Source organism: Erythranthe guttata, chromosome 4 (genome assembly GCF_056151865.1).
Source record: "Erythranthe guttata isolate IM_541 chromosome 4, IM_541, whole genome shotgun sequence".
Lineage (NCBI taxonomy): Eukaryota > Viridiplantae > Streptophyta > Magnoliopsida > Lamiales > Phrymaceae > Erythranthe > Erythranthe guttata.
Window position 1 is genome coordinate 3,266,790 of NC_142536.1, and position 17,391 is coordinate 3,284,180.

Genomic DNA, 17,391 nt, shown 5'->3' on the forward strand with positions numbered 1-17,391 from the left:
GATAATAGCAATTTATTACAATAATTGTCATCATAAATGCCAAAATTACTACATTCAATTCATCCCAAACACACACACACACACACACCTCCAAACCTCAATTTCATAATCTTCATTTTAGTTTTATAATTATAATTATGTAATTGTATATATATTAAGTGTATATATATATTGACATTAATGGAAACCCGGAGTTTACTTTAGTCCACACAAATTAAAAACAAGTTGGTGTGTGTGTTCTAACAGCCTTTCCTATAGTTGGCCAAAATTTACACAAAGGGATCAAATTCCAAAGCTCCCTTTAACCGTCAACCACCAACAGCAACTCCATCCTTCACGCCAAAAAATATTATTACAATTACCTATATACACACACACACACACATATTTTTTAACTTCTTTATTTCAATTCTGCAATTTCCATTCAAAACTCCCAGAAGCAGAGAGAAGAGAGAGAAACAGGATATTTGAAGAGAGAGAAAGAAGAGTATCTGTGTGGGTGGAGGAAGAATGTGTAGGGCTGCAATGTCTTCTTTCACCCAATTTTAGATACCCTTCATCTTCTCCACTTCTTTTTTCTTCTTGATTTTTTTCAAGATTCACACTCTGATTTCACCTCTCAACAGATCTGCACAAACCCAGAATAACCCTTGTCCTAATTATATCAAAATTTTGTCCCTTTTTCTCTGATTCTCTTTTTTCCAGTAAAGATTGGATTTTTACTAGTTTATTTCATGTTAATTTCTTGATACTGTAATCTTTTTCAATTTTGGACGAGGCCCACAATTTGTGTTAGGTGGTGGGCTTCGTCTCAGTGCAGCACATAATTTTTCAAGATCCCTTTTTTTCCTCTTTTTTCATAGGAAATAAGGTTGAGAAGAAAATAATTTATTTAATTTTTTTACTATGCTCATTGCTTGTTCACTATTGGTGGTGGTGGCCTAACTTTTTTTGCCCCCTTCCCCACCCCCCCTTTAATATTATCCCCCCCAAAAGATTTTTATATATATATGTTTGTGACTGGTTTCTAGACCCTCTAGCCAAATGCTTTTCTTCTTGATCACTTGCTGTTTCTCCTTCATCTTCTTCCACAAGTCTCTTTCCATAAAACCCCTCCCTTCATGGGCGCGTGAGGTGAGATTGCTCTCCCTCTGGTTTTGGAAAGACTTGCCATTTCCCCCCATCACCAAATCCATAAGAAACACTATCGTGGCTGTAGTTTCTTCACTTTTCAAACCAATGATGGTGATGTCACCTAGGAAGAAGAGCTTCAATTCCACATTCGGCGGTGTCGAGACGCCGCCGACGGCGACAGCATCGTCGGACGTGTCCGTGTTGGATTTGCCCGACCTCGTACTCGAGTGCATTCTCGAGAAGCTTCCGCCGAATGGGCTCTGCAAAATGGCTAGTGTGTGCACCTCTATGAGAGATATGTGCATGAGTGATCACTTGTGGGAAAAGCACATGAGGAGCAAATGGGCGAGAATTGTGGGGCCCGCTGCGTATAGGGAGTGGCAGTGGCATGTTCTTTCGAGTAAAGGTTCGATCTTTTTCGATAATGGTCAAGGCAAGCAAAACGGCCTAATGGGCTATATCGCTCGCCTATGGCCGGTCGTGTTGTTTAGGTCTAGTTTTAGTGGTATTAGCAATAAGAAGAACTTTCCTCCGTTGGATTCGATCATGTCTTGGTATTTTGCTCTCGAGTCTGGCAAGTTTTGGTTCCCTGCTCAGGTTTATAACCGAGAGGTATCGATTTTTCGTCACCCTTTCTAAATTAATTTACGATACTTTGTTTGTTGTGTATTGAGGTTTGTTTTTTGCGCGTGTTTATGCAGAATGGTCATGTTGGATTTATGTTGTCTTGCTATGATGCTGAACTTAGCTATGATCTGCAAACCGACACTTTTAAGGCCAGGTGATATATTTGTTTGCAGGAATGCAACTTTTGAACATATATCGTATTTGATTGTAGTTTTGCATCGCTGAATTAATATTGGTAAAGATTGCATTTTTATGCGATTATTCTTTCTTGAATGTGTTTCTTTAGTGTATGCAATCATTTTTCGTTGTTTTAAAAAATTTTGTGGTTATTGAATTTGAGTAGATATCCGCCACATGGAAGAAGAATAAGTGCAACGGAGACGGGTGTAACATGGGATAGACTTAGAGCACCCCCTATTGATACTTCTCCGCACGATCTTCACACCTCCGATTGTTTAAATGAGTTGCAACCTGGTGACCACATTGAAATTCAATGGCGAAGAAACAAAGAATTTCCATATGGTATTTTGTCTGTCCAAACATCCCTTTTTTTTCGTGTTTTGTTCGTTATATTTCAATCGGTGTATGATGAACATTTATTCACCAAGTTTTTTATTATGGCATTAGCGGCTTTTTCGTTTTTCATTTTCTTGAAATGGGATCATAGGTGGCGGCTTTAGATTGGTTCGCAGTATATGAATGAAATAAAGAAGTTCGTAAAAGACGATTGACATGTTCACAATCAAGAACTGAAAAAACCGAACACTGTTCTGATTTTCTTAAAATGGATGTCGTGTTGTTGTCATTCCGAAACATGAATCCATTGGATTCGTTATGCTAAGATACAAACAAAATCATATAAATTAATCAAATTTAATAATAATGTTTTCACTTACATGTACAGGTTGGTGGTATGGTGTTGTAGGCCATTTGGAAACATGTGACGGAAATCCCAATTACTGCCGATGTCACGAATGTGGTGAGTTTCGACTTAAAATAAATCGCCATCTCATATAATATGTTAAAAAATAAAGATCCAATTAAAAAAAATACTGCGAAGCATTGGCATCGATCGAGAAGGTGGTCACAAATATTATCATATTCTATTATTGGCTGCTCCTTTCTTGACTCCCATTTTGCCTGCATGTGGGGTCTTCCATTTTGTCGAACAATTTTCTCTCGACACAGCCATAAGTGCTAGTTTCAGTGGAACTTTATTACCACATAAGCAGAAAAAAAGAAAGTTACTTTTAGGAGACGGAATCATTCTGTTTCTTCCACTATTTTGAAGAATTTTTGTGAATGAATTTCAGATTAAGTTGTTTTATCTTGTTCATTTTGAAAAAGAGCAGATATTTCTAACAAATGAAAAAATGTGATGCAGATACTTTGGTCCTGGAGTTCAACCAGTACACACGTGGCTCCCGATGGAGAACAACGAGCGTTAGTAGGAAAGACCATAGGGAAGAGGGAAACGAGTCCGATGGATTTTATGGGGGGATACGAAAAATAAATAGCAACGAAGAAATTTCGACGTGGAAAAAGCTCTGGCCTTGTGAAGTACTGGAGTAGTAGGTCATAAATTTGTTAGGGAAACAAAAAAATTGTTTCTTTCTCAGCTACAAAAAACATTTATAAAAAGGTTGTGGCAAAAATGTAAAAAAAAAAAATTGCCTCCATTTACATTTTTTGTTAATATAAATCTTCAACAAAGAAATTTTGTCCACCTTAATTTCTGAACAAAAAGATCACATTTTTATGCAAATATAAATATTTTTAAGTACATTTCACCATTTTAGGGCTGTCAACTCCATAACCTAAGCAAAGAGCAAGAGATGGCTTGTTATATGTCACCATTGCCATATTTGTATCACAAGGCTTATCGTTACTATTTCCCTTGAATTTAAAGCTCAACCTCTTAAAGTAACTCGGTTTTTGTATTTCCGAGGTTGCGTTCTTCGTTTGCTTGTCTCTTCCGAACGAAGCATACCTCAGCAGAAACCCTTTCAGTTTCTGCACCTTACTCTCCTCAGTATGACGGGCCCCACTCCGTTTGGGCGAAGCCGGCCCCACGTGCTCGGTTTTTAGAGGTCTTACCCTTTGTCTGAAAAAGAACCGTTTCGGCCTCTTTGGGCTTAGCCCTTCTCTCGTCTGGTCTCGAACCCATCTAGCGTAAGCCGAGCCCTTAAAATCGAGGGGCCCACTAAAGCTCAATGATGGGCTATTATTTCCTCCTTTGGAAACAATATTTTCATCACTAGACTCTTTTGGCATGGCTCGAAATGGAGAGTGTGATCTTGAGCGCCTGTAATGACTATTTCGCCCCCGCTTCTCCTCCCTCACCTTCTCCAGAGCCACCATGAAGGGGTCGAAATCGTCATTCCACGAGCTCTTACGCGAAAACGGGATTCTGCACACGGTTCTTGGCGACGAAAAAGGTGATTTTTGGCAGAAACTGTTGGAATAAAAATCGATGCCTTCGCATAAAAGCCTTGGTGGGAGTTTTAAGGGCATGACTAAGCCGTCGACGAAAAGTTCGTCGGCAAAAGCCATTGCAGGTTCTTGATTCTTGCTAACATCAACCGTATGCGACTCACAGCCGTCGGTGAACTTCTTGCTGGTTCCGAACTCGAAATCGCTGTCATTGCTCGCTTTTCGAAGCGGGCTAGCGGGGGCGCTGTAGTAAAACTCCATGCTGTTGCTTCTGCTGCAGTGATTGGGGCTAGTTGGTGCAGTGATGTAGGCATTCTTGGTGTTTTTTTCAAATTCCATTTTTCTCTTTGGGTGCAGAATTTTAGAGCAAAGGCAATCAAGAAGTGGTAAGATTTTGTGTTGATTTATAGTGGTGTCTTTTTTTGTTTTTTTTAAGGGTCCTGAATTTAAGGATTTTATTGCTCAACTCACATTTAAGAAGACTCTTTACTTGTAATATAATCTTCAAAAGAAGGAATCAAAACACCCAATTTTAGAAAAATTGTTTCTATTTCAAGAGACAAAAAAGTAATCAAGAAGTATTTATTTATTTATTTTCATTAATGGGGTGTGGCCTAAATAATTTTTTAATCCATCATAATATCATATTGCTCGGAGTGGACTAATTAGGGAATTAATTATGTTTGTTTTATTACAAATGACTCAAAGAATTGGCATATTGAATTAATATATAGCCAATAATAACTTTATTAACCCAATTTGTTGATGCTTGGAATTGTATTTTTCATGTGCCAAGTTTAAGCAAGGTGACCTTAAACTTGTGATCATCAATCCAATTAGTTGTGAGGATTGTACTCTTGAAGATTTGACTTGTGTTGACTCCTTATTTTAGCCAAATAAGTTTTTTTTTTCCCTTTCATTATTATCATACTTATATTTAAATTATAAAATAATTAAATTGCAAATGGTAGTATTTCTAGAAATTTATTTAATTGTCAGTTTTGGGGGGAAAAACGTTTGACCCTTTACTGTAGCCACATTTACAACATCGTCCAGCTAAATGCACCGAACGAATTAGTAGTTATAAAAGTGAAATTAAGAGTAAAATACTTGTTGATCTACAACATACTTTTCAAGCTTAGTTAATGAACTTATAATTAATTAAAATAATAATGAACTTGTGATAAATAGTAGTAACATACTTGCCAAACGAGGCTCTAGGAGAGTTCTTCTACAGTATTGAGATTAACAACTTTATTTTAAGAATTTTATTCAACAAGCTTTCATAGCTCAGTTGGTTAGAGCACCCGTTTAGTAAGCGGGAGGTCTTGAGTTCAACTCTCAATGAAAGCAAATTATTTTTATTTTTAATTTTTGAGAGAAGAAATTTCGATTTATAATTTAACGATAATTTTCTCACTTCTCCGCACAATTTTCATGGCAAGAGTAATCGTCTTCCCTCCAAAACCCCGATGTCTGATGACCCCACCAATCGCCGCCTTTAAACCAGCTCCACCGCTCCTCCTCCGCCACACCCCCGCCGCATTTAGACTCTTCGCCGCCACCTCCTCCACGAGCAGCCGTGACCCCGAAACTGTAACAGTCCCAAAACCCTCTACTTCTAAACCCAGCCCCAATGGCAGTAAAAGGAGCAGCGCGAGGGATAAAAAGGTAAATATAGATGCAAATCAGCTCCGATTGAACTGGTTGGATTCCCTCTCTTGCCCTTGGCCGGACAGTGATAAAAATAGGGCTTCTGAAGATTCCGATTCGTGCAATGCGGACTCGGGTTGGGTCGTCGGAATCGACCCGGATCTTTCCGGAGCCTTGGCTGTAATTAAACCCGACAATTCTCCACAGGTGATGGAGTATTTCGTATTACAATTTTTATTGTTTAAATATTCCTTGCTTGAATATGAAATCTGAATCCTCTGATGCATTATATCATATATGCCATTGTTGTTAAGTATTAGGAGATGATCATGTGAATGGTAGAGGAAAAATTACCGCTGTTTCAGCCATTTTACGATATTCATTTCTTGTACCCGATCGTTTATTCTGTATTATGTGTGTTGATACTAGGAGATGGTAGAATATGAACAACGTGAACTTCATTCCGGCATTTTGTTCGAGACTCGCTTTCTACTGTTTAGTATAACCTTTCGTCGTAAATGAGAATCGGTGTTTTTTTTCTTTGTAATTTCCGAGTTGTAACTCCTTTTCTCATATCTCGTAGGTGTACGATTCTCCTCACTTGAGTGTACTGGTTGGCAAAAGAGTGAGGAAGCGTCTTGACGTGAAGTCTATTATCCAGTTGCTTCAAAGTGTTGATGCTCCAATTGGTATTTTATACTGCTCAGTGCTTTACGAGCTGCTTAACAAATTTGTAAAGTCGAAGCATGTATTTGTTAAGAGCATCATGCTCTTGTCTCGATAAATAAGTTTTTATGGTGTTGAAACTGCATGACAGGGCATCAAATCATTTATTTTTCTTATCATGAATTCGTATCTTCTTTGTCGTGTATGGAAACAAATGCAGTTATTATGCACCCCGGAAACAAATTTCAGATTAGCGAGAGAATATCAGTGTTTCTTTCATTACTGACTACAAACAGTTTACTCAGTGACCACAACGGTGGATTACATTTACTACACTGTTATCCAGCTATCCTATTACATTCTTATTTCAATTTTTATATCCGTGGTTGATTGTGATTGGATGATTCATGAACTGTCCAACTGCTCCATATCTCGAACTGAGGCATACTTTGACCCAAATTTATACTTTCTCCTTCAATTCAGGAACCACTGTGTATATAGAGCAATCGATTCCATATCCGCAAGATGGTAAGCAGGTTAGAATCCCTGTATCTGTAGCAAAGGCCTTTAGTCTCTCTCAAAGAAAATCATGAGCTGTTGTTGTTACCTTTTTTTGTTATGTGGTTCGAATTTGTGTATTTATTGATTTCTCATGGATTTTGTTCCATTGGTATCTTCATTCGATTTGTGTTTTTACGTGATGCTTCTTAAGTAAGAACATAAAAGTTTTGTAATAGTTCAGCGGTGGGCATAATCCATTGCACATCTACTCTTTTCTATTCGTATGGAAAAATCATTAGTAATGGTTTCTGAAGTATATATTTTTTTAATTTTTTTGGCTCCGAAGGGATGGTGGAGTGGAGGATTCGGATATGGACTATGGATAGGGATCTTGGTCGCCTCAGGGTATTCTGTTGTTCCAGTTCCATCATCGTTATGGAAGAATTCGTTCAAACTGACTGGAGATCGCTCAAGTAAGGTTCGTTTGATCTTAACTTTTGCCGTGTATAAATATATAATATTTGGAATTTTACACGTCCCGTTGAAAATTAACCTCTTCTGCATCTGATATTGCGCATTTTTTATTTCTAATTTCTAAGTAGATACGTCAAAGTTTTTTCCGATACTGAAAAATCAAAATTGACGTTTATTGCTTTGGTTGACAGGATAATAGCAGAGAGCTTGCCAGCACTCTATTTCCCAGCATGTGTTCCCAGCTGAAAAGGAAGAAAGATCACGGTTCGTATACTAATCTAAGCTTTTTCTAAAACTAAAAAGATATTAAATAACTCCGAGAAATAATTGACGGCTCTTTATTTGTGACCGATGCACAGGTCGTGCCGAGGCACTTTTAATCGCTGCATACGGTAAAGGGCTGAAGGTGAACATTGATTCTTCGTGCATGTTAGAAGATCAAGATCCAACGCCATAGAAGCAGGTATAGCTTGCTAGATGCTCCCACCTTAATTAATTGTATGGTTTAACGAGTAATATCGTTTAGGGAAAGATAATCGTACGTTTAATGGTCCAGTCACTCCCGCTAGTTTCTTCATCATCGTCCCAACATTTTTAATTAAGGAGGGATACACCGTTTCGTCGATTTTGCTACCATGTATGTATTATTAGAGGCCTGTAAACACCTTTCTTACAAGAGAACTGGATATTTCATTGTGTTAGAGAAAGAGGGAAAATGGTGGAAATTTAGCTGTAATAAGTAAACACTGTAACAAATGTTGGGCACATTTATTTGACCAAATGGTGTGGTGTCAACTAACTTTCTCAATTAACACATGTTTTTGTTTTTATTAAGGTACAAGTTGCTGTTGGTGGTTTGAGACTTGAGTATGAACACTGGCCACTACAAGAAACTTTGGTGGTCCTATTGGATTCTGCATATACCAAACAATTCATTTGTCAATCTATGAAGAACAGTGACCTAAAAAGGTCAACAGATATTAGGGCAAATTACGGCTACCTGTGAGGTAATGTCAAATTACGAAAAACTCCCCTCATATTTGGATAATTACAGTTACCCCTCAACTATGTATTGTCTTACGAAAAAACTCCTCCAATACGTAAATTTAGGGGTGTTCATTCGGTGAAACCAAAATTCACCAAAATTTCTTACCGTTTGCGGAACCGAAATATGTTGTTCGATTCGGTAATAACCGAATTATCGAAATTTTATTAAAAATATTTAAAAGTTTGATTTTTCAAATAGATTTTTGTTTAAATATTAATATTATGTAAACAAATATGTATATAAAATAATAAAAAAACTGAATACCGAACCGAATTCCCGTTTCGGTAATCGGCACCTACCCTTACTTTCGGTGGTTTTACCGATTCGATGAACACCGCTAAGTAAATTTGACACCATAAGGATGAACATGAAGACAATACATAATTGAGAGGTAATTATAATTATTCAAATATGAATGATTTTTTCGTAATTTGAAATTACCGTAGAGGGATGCTGTAATTTGCCCTAAATATTATAATAGAATAATTAATGTCTACCAAAGTTGAGTTGGGCAAGAAGACCCCTCAATCGTACACTATTAGTTGACCAGATCTATATTAACTAATATATTGCCAAACTTCTGATTCTCCTATTTAAAAGATGATTTAGATTTAAGGAAGAAATTAAAATTTAAAGTTGACTAATTATTTTTTCTTTTTCCTTTTTTTTCAACAAAGGAATAGAATGGTTGATTGATTGATTGATCAATAAATTAATCCCAATATGTGATAGTTTGAAATTGGTGATTATATGGAATCCACTTTTCGAATATAACATATAATTTTGGAAATAAGATGAATCGGATCAGAATTAGATCTTCTGGTAAATTCTATTTTTTTTTTCAAAGTCAAACTAATTTCAATTCATTCTAGAAAACGAAAATCGAATTTTTGTAAATTGGAATGAAAAAAGTTGTTCAAATAAATTGGAAAGGAATCGGATTTTTTTTTATCCGGCGAATGAATCAGAATTCATATACATTCTAATTTAGATAAATAAAATTTGGAAAAAAATAAATAAATTAGAACTTTAGCCATAAATGATAAAACAAAAGATACCAAAAACGTCGTCGTTGAATGATTTTCATTAGGCCAAAAGCCACTTGTGAATTCGAAGCCACAAACTGTTGACTTATTTGTAAATTTCTCTCTCTTCTCTCTCTCTCTCTCATCACACTCTCTCCCTCTACTGTAAAGTATATGTACTCGACGTTCAGTTTACATAAAGCAGTAGCTTAAGCAGAAGATTCAATCTCTCAATCACACACACAACATTTACAAGACCTCTCTCATCTCTCATCTCTGTTCGTGAGTTCATTTTTTAATCTACTCTCTCTCTTCATGCGTGTGCTGTGATATGAGTTTTTTTTCCCTTTATTTGTAGATGGGATTGATTAATAATATTAAAATCAAACTGGGAATCCACAGCTTTACGATTTCGTTTGATTGTTTTAAGTTCTTCATTAACTTATTGCACTGGGAGCTTCGTTGAGTTCTTCATTTTGTTTGTTTGTACATTTTGAAATGTTCAGTTGATGGGTTTATCTTTGTGTTGGTATTTTTCCCAAATGGCATTGTGAAATTTGAATTCCTAATTTTCTGTGGAATTTACTTTGAGGATTCATGTTGAACCAAAAGTAATTTCATGCTGATATTTAAGTATATGCCATTCTCGAAGAAATCGAGGTTAAAATAAAAGCTAATCATGTGGTGGAGGTGCCCTAATTTTTGCCCCAAATGATCGGTTCGGCAAAAAGTTTTTATGTGGAAACCCCGTTGAAGATTGACTGCTTGCATTCAATATAGTTATGGATGCATAAACTTATCCTCTAACTTGCGTTTTTCGTGATCACTTATTATATGGAATTTTACGGAAACTGTTTGATGGATTCTTTGCCGAGACTAATTATGGTGTTCGTGTATTACTAACTCCGACTTTGCACAAGCTAATATTATAATTTACGATTACTTTCTGCTAACGATAACGTAATATTTTTTTCCTTGTAGATCATTATCAAAAGGTGTTTATCTGGATTTGCTTGATCCTGTATCGAAGAGAAAAATCTAATTGGTGATGTTAGTGAATATTTACCAAGGGTTAAAAGAAGCCTAAATAATCAATCAGCTATACGGACTACTAAATCAGGTTCTTGGATTATTTTTATTATTATTATTTTATTAATTTTGTTTTTGTCAATTGAAATTGTTGATTCTTACGCTGCTTATTCCTCAGATCTTTCGAAAATGAAGACTCACAGTAGTAATAAGGAAGATATTGATGTGGAGAATGGGAGTTTAGATAAAGATAGAGAAAAAATGGGGCGGAGTAAAAAAATACTTACACTACACAATACGGCCTTATTATCGGGCCTCGCATATTGTCTTTCCTCATGCAGTATGATACTCGTTAACAAATGTGTCCTCTCCAGTTACAACTTTAATGCTGGAATTTCTTTGATGCTGTACCAGGTTACAATTACATCCTATTTATTTTATTCACCGCAATATTTTTTTTTTAGCCATAGTCTTCTATATTTCGATTTTATTTAATGAGATTTATAATTCGTGCTCGCAGAATTTTGTGGCAGTAGTTATTGTTTCTACCTTGAATTTCTTTGGCGTAATTACCACCGAGCCATTCACGTGGAGATTAATTAAGGTCTGGTTGCCCGTTAACATTATTTTCGTGGGGATGCTAGTCACAAGTATGTTTAGGTATTGTTTTCCTTTTCTTTTCTTTTTTAATTAATTTATTTTTATTTAGTTTTTTAATCGAATTGTTTCCTAGTTTTCTTTTTTTGGTGATATTCAGTCTATAAATTTGTTACTACTGGTTTTTGTTAATTGCAGTCTAAAATACATAAACGTGGCTATGGTCACGGTTCTGAAGAACGGAACCAATGTGATAACTGCTGTCGGTGAAATGTATCTATTCAACAAGCGCCACGACAACAGCGTTTGGGCAGCTCTTTTTCTAATGGTACGCCACCTGGCAAACATTTTTAAATTACTTAAAATCGGAATATTCCGTTCACTACCAATATGATTTTTTTTAAAACTTGTATATTTATGTTATGCAGATAATATCAGCAATATCAGGAGGAATTACTGATCTCTCGTTTCATGCCGTGGGGTACTCATGGCAGTTTATAAATTGCTTTTTGACTGCGTCGTATTCTGTAAGTAATCCTGTTCTCTAAGTCGATTAATAAATGTTTGCAACATTTTTTTATGTAATTTCGTTTTGGCTTAGATAGTCTATGACTGTTGATTATTTTGTGGTGGTGCAGTTGACTTTGCGTAGGGTTATGGATACAGCCAAACAAGTCACTAAATCCGGTGAATTGAACGAGTTTTCGATGGTCATGCTAAACAATACCCTTTCGCTGCCCTTAGGACTTTTGCTAGTTTTCGTATTCAACGAAGTCGATTATCTAACACAGACGTGAGTAATAATTTATTTTACTATCTTCACTTTAAACTTAGATTATTTTTCTATCTATCAAATAATTTTGTTTCACTAGCCAAGACTATATACCAAATTTCACTTCATTTCTTGCATTTTTTAATTTTTTTAAAAATTCGATTTTGAAGTTCGTTTTGTTGCTAATGGCAGACCGCTATTGAGACTGCCCACCTTCTGGCTTGTGATGACACTTAGTGGATTCTTGGGTTTGGTTATCAGCTTCACTTCAATGTGGTTTCTTCATCAAACGGGGGCCACTACATACAGGTGAATATTTGCATTTCGTATTTTAAAATGCCGTTTAGTTAGTGAAATAAACTAATTTACCAGGAAAATAATAGTTTGTATTGGAAGCATTGATTGATATATTACTAATCATTTCAAGGCTAATTTTGTTTGTTTTATATCATGGTTGAAGCCCGTGATTTATCGTTATCCCGCAATTACTATATTAGTGCTTCTTACATTACAAATGAAATGACAAAAATAACCTTCTATTTTGCCACGGTAATAAGCTTTATTGCTAACTCGTTTTGCATCGATGCAGCCTTGTGGGGTCGCTGAACAAGATACCTCTTTCTGTAGCTGGTATTCTCGTTTTCAAAGTTCCAACAAGTTTGGAAAATGCTGCAAGTATATTCTTCGGTAAGTTTCTAGAAACTGCATGTGTATTACTATACTTTGGAAATTACATTATTAACCTTGCTCATTGGTCCTTTTTCTCGCATAGGCTTGTTTGCTGGAGTGCTTTTCGCAAGAGCGAAAATGCGCTGAAAGGATCTGAATTTTGATTGGTTCTTTCACCGGAGGTTGCTGTCGATTTAATTTTTTATTTTCTTCTTTTTTGGGCTTTAAAAGGTGTATGAGTTGGAATTTATTAAATATATAATTAATATGATATTTTTCATGTTTTGAATTGTTTTTTTCTAACTACACTAGAAAAAGGTTATGAAGTCACTAATATTGCATAAATTCAACTAAAGATAGACAAGAATTGCCGAAATATTTGGAATTGTATTGCTCTCACGAATTAGGGTTCAACGCGAAAGAGAACCAAACTCGAAGAAAAAACTACTCTAGTTTACAACTAAGCTAAAGTACTTAGATAATCGACAAAATAAGAACTGCAACGGCAACAAAGGAAAGATTCAGGCGCAACACGATCATGCAGAAGGCGTGGGACACCATACATTGTGATCAAAAGGCATCGTATTCCCCTCGAGCTATTAACTTAAAAAGTATGCTTTATTTAGATATACTAAGGCGATTCTATTAGTTGAAACGGCGCCGTGTTCCATTTTCGAAATGAGTTTAATTCGTTAAAAAAATGTTGAGAGGTGATTGTTTAACCAAACCCTACCAAGAAGTTGTGACTTATGTGGTTGGTATAGAGCCATAATTTAGATGCAAAGAGGGCCCTTGGCATCAAATTCTAGCCTTAAATCTTAATTTTCATATCATTTTCTTTTTTCTTTTTTTTTTTTTTTTGGGGAATAAAAGTTATATTAGTAGGACCCATTTCTTAAAATATGTGATATTCTGTAATCCACCTCCCGAATAATTTCTAGAAGCTCTATTTGGAAAATAAAAATGTAATCTTTTTTATTTTTTTATTATTCTTGGAAGGTCCATTATTATATTTATTATATTTATTATTTCTTTTTTGAGATTTTCCGTTTCATTTTTTATAATTAACAATAATTTATAATTTATCCAAGTAACAATTTATGGAGGTAGGAAATAGACCAACTTCCAACTGAAAACTACCTACCACCCTTTTCCCACCATTCTACTCTCTCTCTCTCTCTCTCTCTTTCTCTCTCTAGAATTAATTTTTCACAATTCGCAACCACACAAGGAAGCTACCACTCCAAGACAAACCCCCAATCGCAGCTCAACAACGTTAAGAACACACACACACACACACACACACACACACACACACACACACGCAGTGACACACACAACGCTACAAACAAAGCCCAACTCTAGTCCTAATTATTGCTACTGTTGCACACTTGTTTCTCCGTCACGTTTCTGCTGGTGCCTTGATTACTATGTTGCCCGCACAACCACTTCTTTGCGTGTTTCGGTACAACTCCTCAAGCTAGCGGTGAACTTCTTCTTTTGGGAAAAAGCAAAGGGGATTTCCTAATTTTTCCGTATTCCCTCTTCCCAATTTCAGAAACCCAGAAAAAAATTCTGTTGTTTTTTATTTTTGAGGTGTGGGTTTCTTCTATTTTCGCATTTCATTTACTTTCTGCTATTATTATTGTTTATTTACTTCAGCTGAATCATGGGTTTTATTTTATTTGGAGGAGAAACTTTTTTGCAGCAATATTTGGATTATGCAATGACATGTTCGCTAAAATGCTTGAAAGAAAAATGTAAAGAATTTTAGTGGGGAAACTTCCCTAAGCTTTTGATTAAGATATTGCCGTGTTTTCATGTGTTCAAGGCCGGCGATATATGGATCGATAATTTTGTAACGAATTCTTTTGTTCAAGTGCTACAAGTTTATTCAATGTTTGATATCTTCTCCTTGGTTTTATGACATTTTTATGCCTCGATTTGTACAAAGTTTGTCGATGTATTAGCCAATTGTGTTCGTATGTATTACATTTTTGTTGTTTTATTTCGGAAGTAGATTTACGTTATCAGCTTGATTGTGTGTCTTTATCGTTTTCCCTTTACACGAATGGCCAAGGAAATTTAGTTTTATTGTAGTTAAATACATTTGGAGTATAAAAAAAATGAAGGACCACGAGATATGGCTTTACATTTATCATGTTTAGTGCAATTAATTCGTGGCGCTGCACCAAATGCCAATTACTCGGTTTCAACTCTGTTTGATAGGTCATTAGTTTTTATCTTGAAAGATGGTTATACTTTTCTTGTTCAATTGATTCTTCGCGCACCACTTGTGAACTGTTCATAGCAGAAAGGCTTCGGAAAGTGCTAATAACAGACTACTTATGTTGTGATTTTGTTCGGTTTCAGCTGTATTTATTCTTATCCACAATGTCGAGTTTGGAGCAGCCACTTGGTCTTGACAAATTGCCAAGTTTGAGCAATATCGATCGGATTTATAGGTTTTCATCCAGTGCATGCAGGCCCATGGGAGAAGATATGGGGAAGGGAAACTGCTGGATTGATGGTAGAAGCTGCAGCTCGTCTAATAGCTGCGCGTATGTACTTTCTTTTGCTTCTATTTAAAAATTCAAGAAATTTCTACTAATTTTTTTTCTGCATTTTTATACGTCACATGAGATATGTTAAACTTTGTCTAGATTTAGCAAGTGTATATTGGAATTAATGCTCTACTGATTCGATAATCAGCTAGTTTTGGATAATATACGCATTTTAATTTTACGGGTTCTTTGCTTATTTGACCCCTGTAAAATGATTTATTTATTTTTACAGTGATGATTTTGAAGAGTACGATCAAGAGACTATTACATGGGGGAGACAAATGAGAAACTCGTCGCAAAGGAATTCAAGCCAAGGTAGAAGACAAAATCCGCGTAACTCGTACTGCAACGACAATGAAATCGGAGAACCAAAATATATGGTAAATTTCGCCCAAGTCCTCAAAATGAATTTTCGATGAAGTTCTTTGCTTTAATTTTAGTTTATTTATTTATTTTTTTATTGCATAATGTAACAGCTCTTCAAAGGCATTCCAAGACATGTGAAAATAGTAGAAGTGGGCCCGAGGGACGGGCTGCAGAACGAGAAGACAATCGTTCCCACATCAGTCAAAGTCAAATTGATCCAAAAATTAGCTTCTTCCGGATTGCCAGTTGTCGAAGTTACAGGCTTCGTTTCGCCAAAGTGGGTCCCTCAGGTGATCTATGTTCTTTTTTTTCGATTTGATAATCATTTCTTGAAGTTTTTTCGAGTATTTTATAATCCTTTCTTTTGTTTTTGATTGAAAATTAGCTTGCAGATGCAAATGATGTAATGGCAGCGGTTAAGAATCTGGAGGGTATTCGATTGCCTGCGCTTACGCCCAATCTTAAGGTGCGTGGTACTTACGGTGCAACAGCAGAATCTCTTTATTATTAGAGATAATCTGACATATATTCTATTTAAAATAATTGCTTAGGGCTTCGACGCAGCTATTGCAGCTGGTGCAAAAGAAGTAGCTGTATTCGCATCAGCTTCCGAGTCATTTTCTAGATCGAATATCAACTGCAGCATTGAAGAGAGCCTTGTTCGATATCGTGCTGTAACTAATGCTGCTAAAAAGCTCTCGATTCCTGTTCGTGGGTACTGCTTTTTTCGAAGACTGAGTGTTTATTTTTTATTCTGATATAAATTGCGCGATATTTATAGGATGAATTTTTGGTTGATGATGTTAATTTATTTAATATTCGATAGGTATGTATCATGTGTCGTTGGGTGTCCGATTGAAGGATATATTTCCCCACCGAAAGTTGCTTATGTGGCGAAGGAGCTTCATAATATGGGCTGTTTCGAGATTTCGCTCGGAGATACAATAGGAGTTGCTACACCTGGTAATTAATTGTCCAATTTTGTTTTATTTTTTATTTTTTATTTCTCATCAACTTTTGCAATTCTTTACGTGATCATCGAATTGTGCAATAATTGGCACAGGTACTGTTTTACCCATGCTCGAAGCAGTTATGGCAGTTGTGCCTGTCGACAAACTTGCTGTTCATTTTCACGATACGTACGGCCAATCTCTTCCGAATATTCTTTTATCCCTCCAAGTAAGTCACTAACTCTCGGATGCTAAAACGAAACTAAAAGCCTAAACTTTTCAAATCGTAAACTAAGAAATCAAGATAGATACAAAAGAATGTAAACTAAGTACATTACAGGGTGTTCATACTAGAGGTCAAGTATTACCTCTAAATTTAACGCGTGAGTTTTTTTTTCTTCCCGGAAGTGAAATGACGAATTTGCCCTTGTAATATTCGTCCTCTGCAGATGGGAATCAGCACGGTGGATTCGTCAGTATCGGGGCTAGGAGGGTGCCCTTATGCGAAGGGCGCCTCGGGAAATGTTGCGACAGAGGATGTGGTGTACATGCTAAACGGTCTTGGTGTGAAAACGAATGTTGACATGGAGAAGCTTTTGTCGGCCGGAGAGTATATCTGCCAGTACTTAGGCCGTCCGATCGGTTCCAAGACTGCCCTTGCATTGAGATCCTCCTCTAAAGATTCCTCTAAAATTTAAGACAAAGTCTTATTATTGCATCTTTCTATTAATTCATGTAATATATATATACATATATATATATATATATATATATATATATATATATATATCAATGTCTAATAGCATGACTTTGATTTTCTCAGACACAATATAATTATATATTTATATACTGCACTCATTAGTATTTTACTATTTATGTGCAT

The 17,391-nt window shown here is 36.0% G+C and overlaps 5 protein-coding genes and 1 non-coding gene across 6 annotated transcripts; 5 read left to right on the plus strand and 1 right to left on the minus strand.

The window, feature by feature from the left end:
- Nucleotides 1-182: 182 nt before the first annotated feature.
- LOC105974195 (F-box protein At2g32560) lies at nt 183-3,478 on the plus strand. Its single transcript, XM_012999294.2, has 5 exons — nt 183-1,746; nt 1,836-1,915; nt 2,105-2,283; nt 2,666-2,740; nt 3,146-3,478. Exons 1-5 carry the CDS (start codon nt 1,045-1,047, stop codon nt 3,331-3,333), a joined length of 1,224 nt encoding a protein of 407 aa, XP_012854748.2. The 5' UTR covers nt 183-1,044; the 3' UTR covers nt 3,334-3,478.
- On the minus strand, nt 3,366-4,599 carry LOC105974570 (uncharacterized). Its single transcript, XM_012999715.2, has one exon. It carries the CDS (start codon nt 4,531-4,533, stop codon nt 3,538-3,540), a length of 996 nt encoding a protein of 331 aa, XP_012855169.2. The 5' UTR covers nt 4,534-4,599; the 3' UTR covers nt 3,366-3,537.
- Nucleotides 4,600-5,473: 874 nt separating this feature from the next.
- On the plus strand, nt 5,474-5,547 carry TRNAT-AGU (transfer RNA threonine (anticodon AGU)). The gene has a single exon. It is a non-coding gene; the product is annotated as a tRNA-Thr (tRNA).
- A 31-nt stretch (nt 5,548-5,578) lies between these two features.
- On the plus strand, nt 5,579-8,731 carry LOC105974758 (Holliday junction resolvase MOC1, chloroplastic). Its single transcript, XM_012999941.2, has 7 exons — nt 5,579-6,054; nt 6,431-6,536; nt 6,997-7,049; nt 7,361-7,492; nt 7,680-7,752; nt 7,848-7,951; nt 8,324-8,731. The coding sequence occupies exons 1-6, from the start codon at nt 5,632-5,634 to the stop codon at nt 7,943-7,945; spliced, it is 885 nt and encodes a 294-aa protein (XP_012855395.2). The 5' UTR covers nt 5,579-5,631; the 3' UTR covers nt 7,946-7,951; nt 8,324-8,731.
- Nucleotides 8,732-9,621: 890 nt separating this feature from the next.
- Nucleotides 9,622-12,908, plus strand: LOC105974389 (GDP-mannose transporter GONST1). The gene is made up of 10 exons (XM_012999522.2): nt 9,622-9,843; nt 10,543-10,681; nt 10,769-11,004; nt 11,111-11,250; nt 11,386-11,515; nt 11,616-11,714; nt 11,826-11,980; nt 12,152-12,268; nt 12,549-12,646; nt 12,732-12,908. The coding sequence occupies exons 3-10, from the start codon at nt 10,780-10,782 to the stop codon at nt 12,773-12,775; spliced, it is 1,008 nt and encodes a 335-aa protein (XP_012854976.2). The 5' UTR covers nt 9,622-9,843; nt 10,543-10,681; nt 10,769-10,779; the 3' UTR covers nt 12,776-12,908.
- A 957-nt stretch (nt 12,909-13,865) lies between these two features.
- Nucleotides 13,866-17,377, plus strand: LOC105974104 (Aldolase superfamily protein). The gene is made up of 9 exons (XM_012999201.2): nt 13,866-14,224; nt 15,002-15,189; nt 15,425-15,572; nt 15,669-15,848; nt 15,944-16,024; nt 16,110-16,273; nt 16,385-16,521; nt 16,622-16,737; nt 16,958-17,377. The coding sequence occupies exons 2-9, from the start codon at nt 15,023-15,025 to the stop codon at nt 17,204-17,206; spliced, it is 1,242 nt and encodes a 413-aa protein (XP_012854655.2). The 5' UTR covers nt 13,866-14,224; nt 15,002-15,022; the 3' UTR covers nt 17,207-17,377.
- Nucleotides 17,378-17,391: the final 14 nt, after the last annotated feature.

Bases quoted from the DNA above. Each gene is read 5' to 3' on its own strand.
- LOC105974195 (XM_012999294.2), top strand. From the start codon at position 1,045: ATGCTTTTCTTCTTGATCACTTGCTGTTTCTCCTTCATCTTCTTCCAC. The intron at 1,916-2,104 runs GTGATATATTTG...GAATTTGAGTAG, and splicing joins ACCGACACTTTTAAGGCCAG to ATATCCGCCACATGGAAGAA. The intron at 2,741-3,145 runs GTGAGTTTCGAC...AATGTGATGCAG, and splicing joins CTGCCGATGTCACGAATGTG to ATACTTTGGTCCTGGAGTTC.
- LOC105974389 (XM_012999522.2), top strand. From the start codon at position 10,780: ATGAAGACTCACAGTAGTAATAAGGAAGATATTGATGTGGAGAATGGG. The intron at 12,269-12,548 runs GTGAATATTTGC...GCATCGATGCAG, and splicing joins ACGGGGGCCACTACATACAG to CCTTGTGGGGTCGCTGAACA. The intron at 12,647-12,731 runs GTAAGTTTCTAG...TTTCTCGCATAG, and splicing joins TGCTGCAAGTATATTCTTCG to GCTTGTTTGCTGGAGTGCTT.
- LOC105974758 (XM_012999941.2), top strand. From the start codon at position 5,632: ATGGCAAGAGTAATCGTCTTCCCTCCAAAACCCCGATGTCTGATGACC. The intron at 6,055-6,430 runs GTGATGGAGTAT...CATATCTCGTAG, and splicing joins AACCCGACAATTCTCCACAG to GTGTACGATTCTCCTCACTT. The intron at 7,753-7,847 runs GTTCGTATACTA...ACCGATGCACAG, and splicing joins GAAAAGGAAGAAAGATCACG to GTCGTGCCGAGGCACTTTTA.
- LOC105974104 (XM_012999201.2), top strand. From the start codon at position 15,023: ATGTCGAGTTTGGAGCAGCCACTTGGTCTTGACAAATTGCCAAGTTTG. The intron at 15,849-15,943 runs GTGATCTATGTT...ATTGAAAATTAG, and splicing joins CGCCAAAGTGGGTCCCTCAG to CTTGCAGATGCAAATGATGT. The intron at 16,738-16,957 runs GTAAGTCACTAA...CGTCCTCTGCAG, and splicing joins ATATTCTTTTATCCCTCCAA to ATGGGAATCAGCACGGTGGA.
- LOC105974570 (XM_012999715.2), bottom strand. From the start codon at position 4,533: ATGGAATTTGAAAAAAACACCAAGAATGCCTACATCACTGCACCAACT.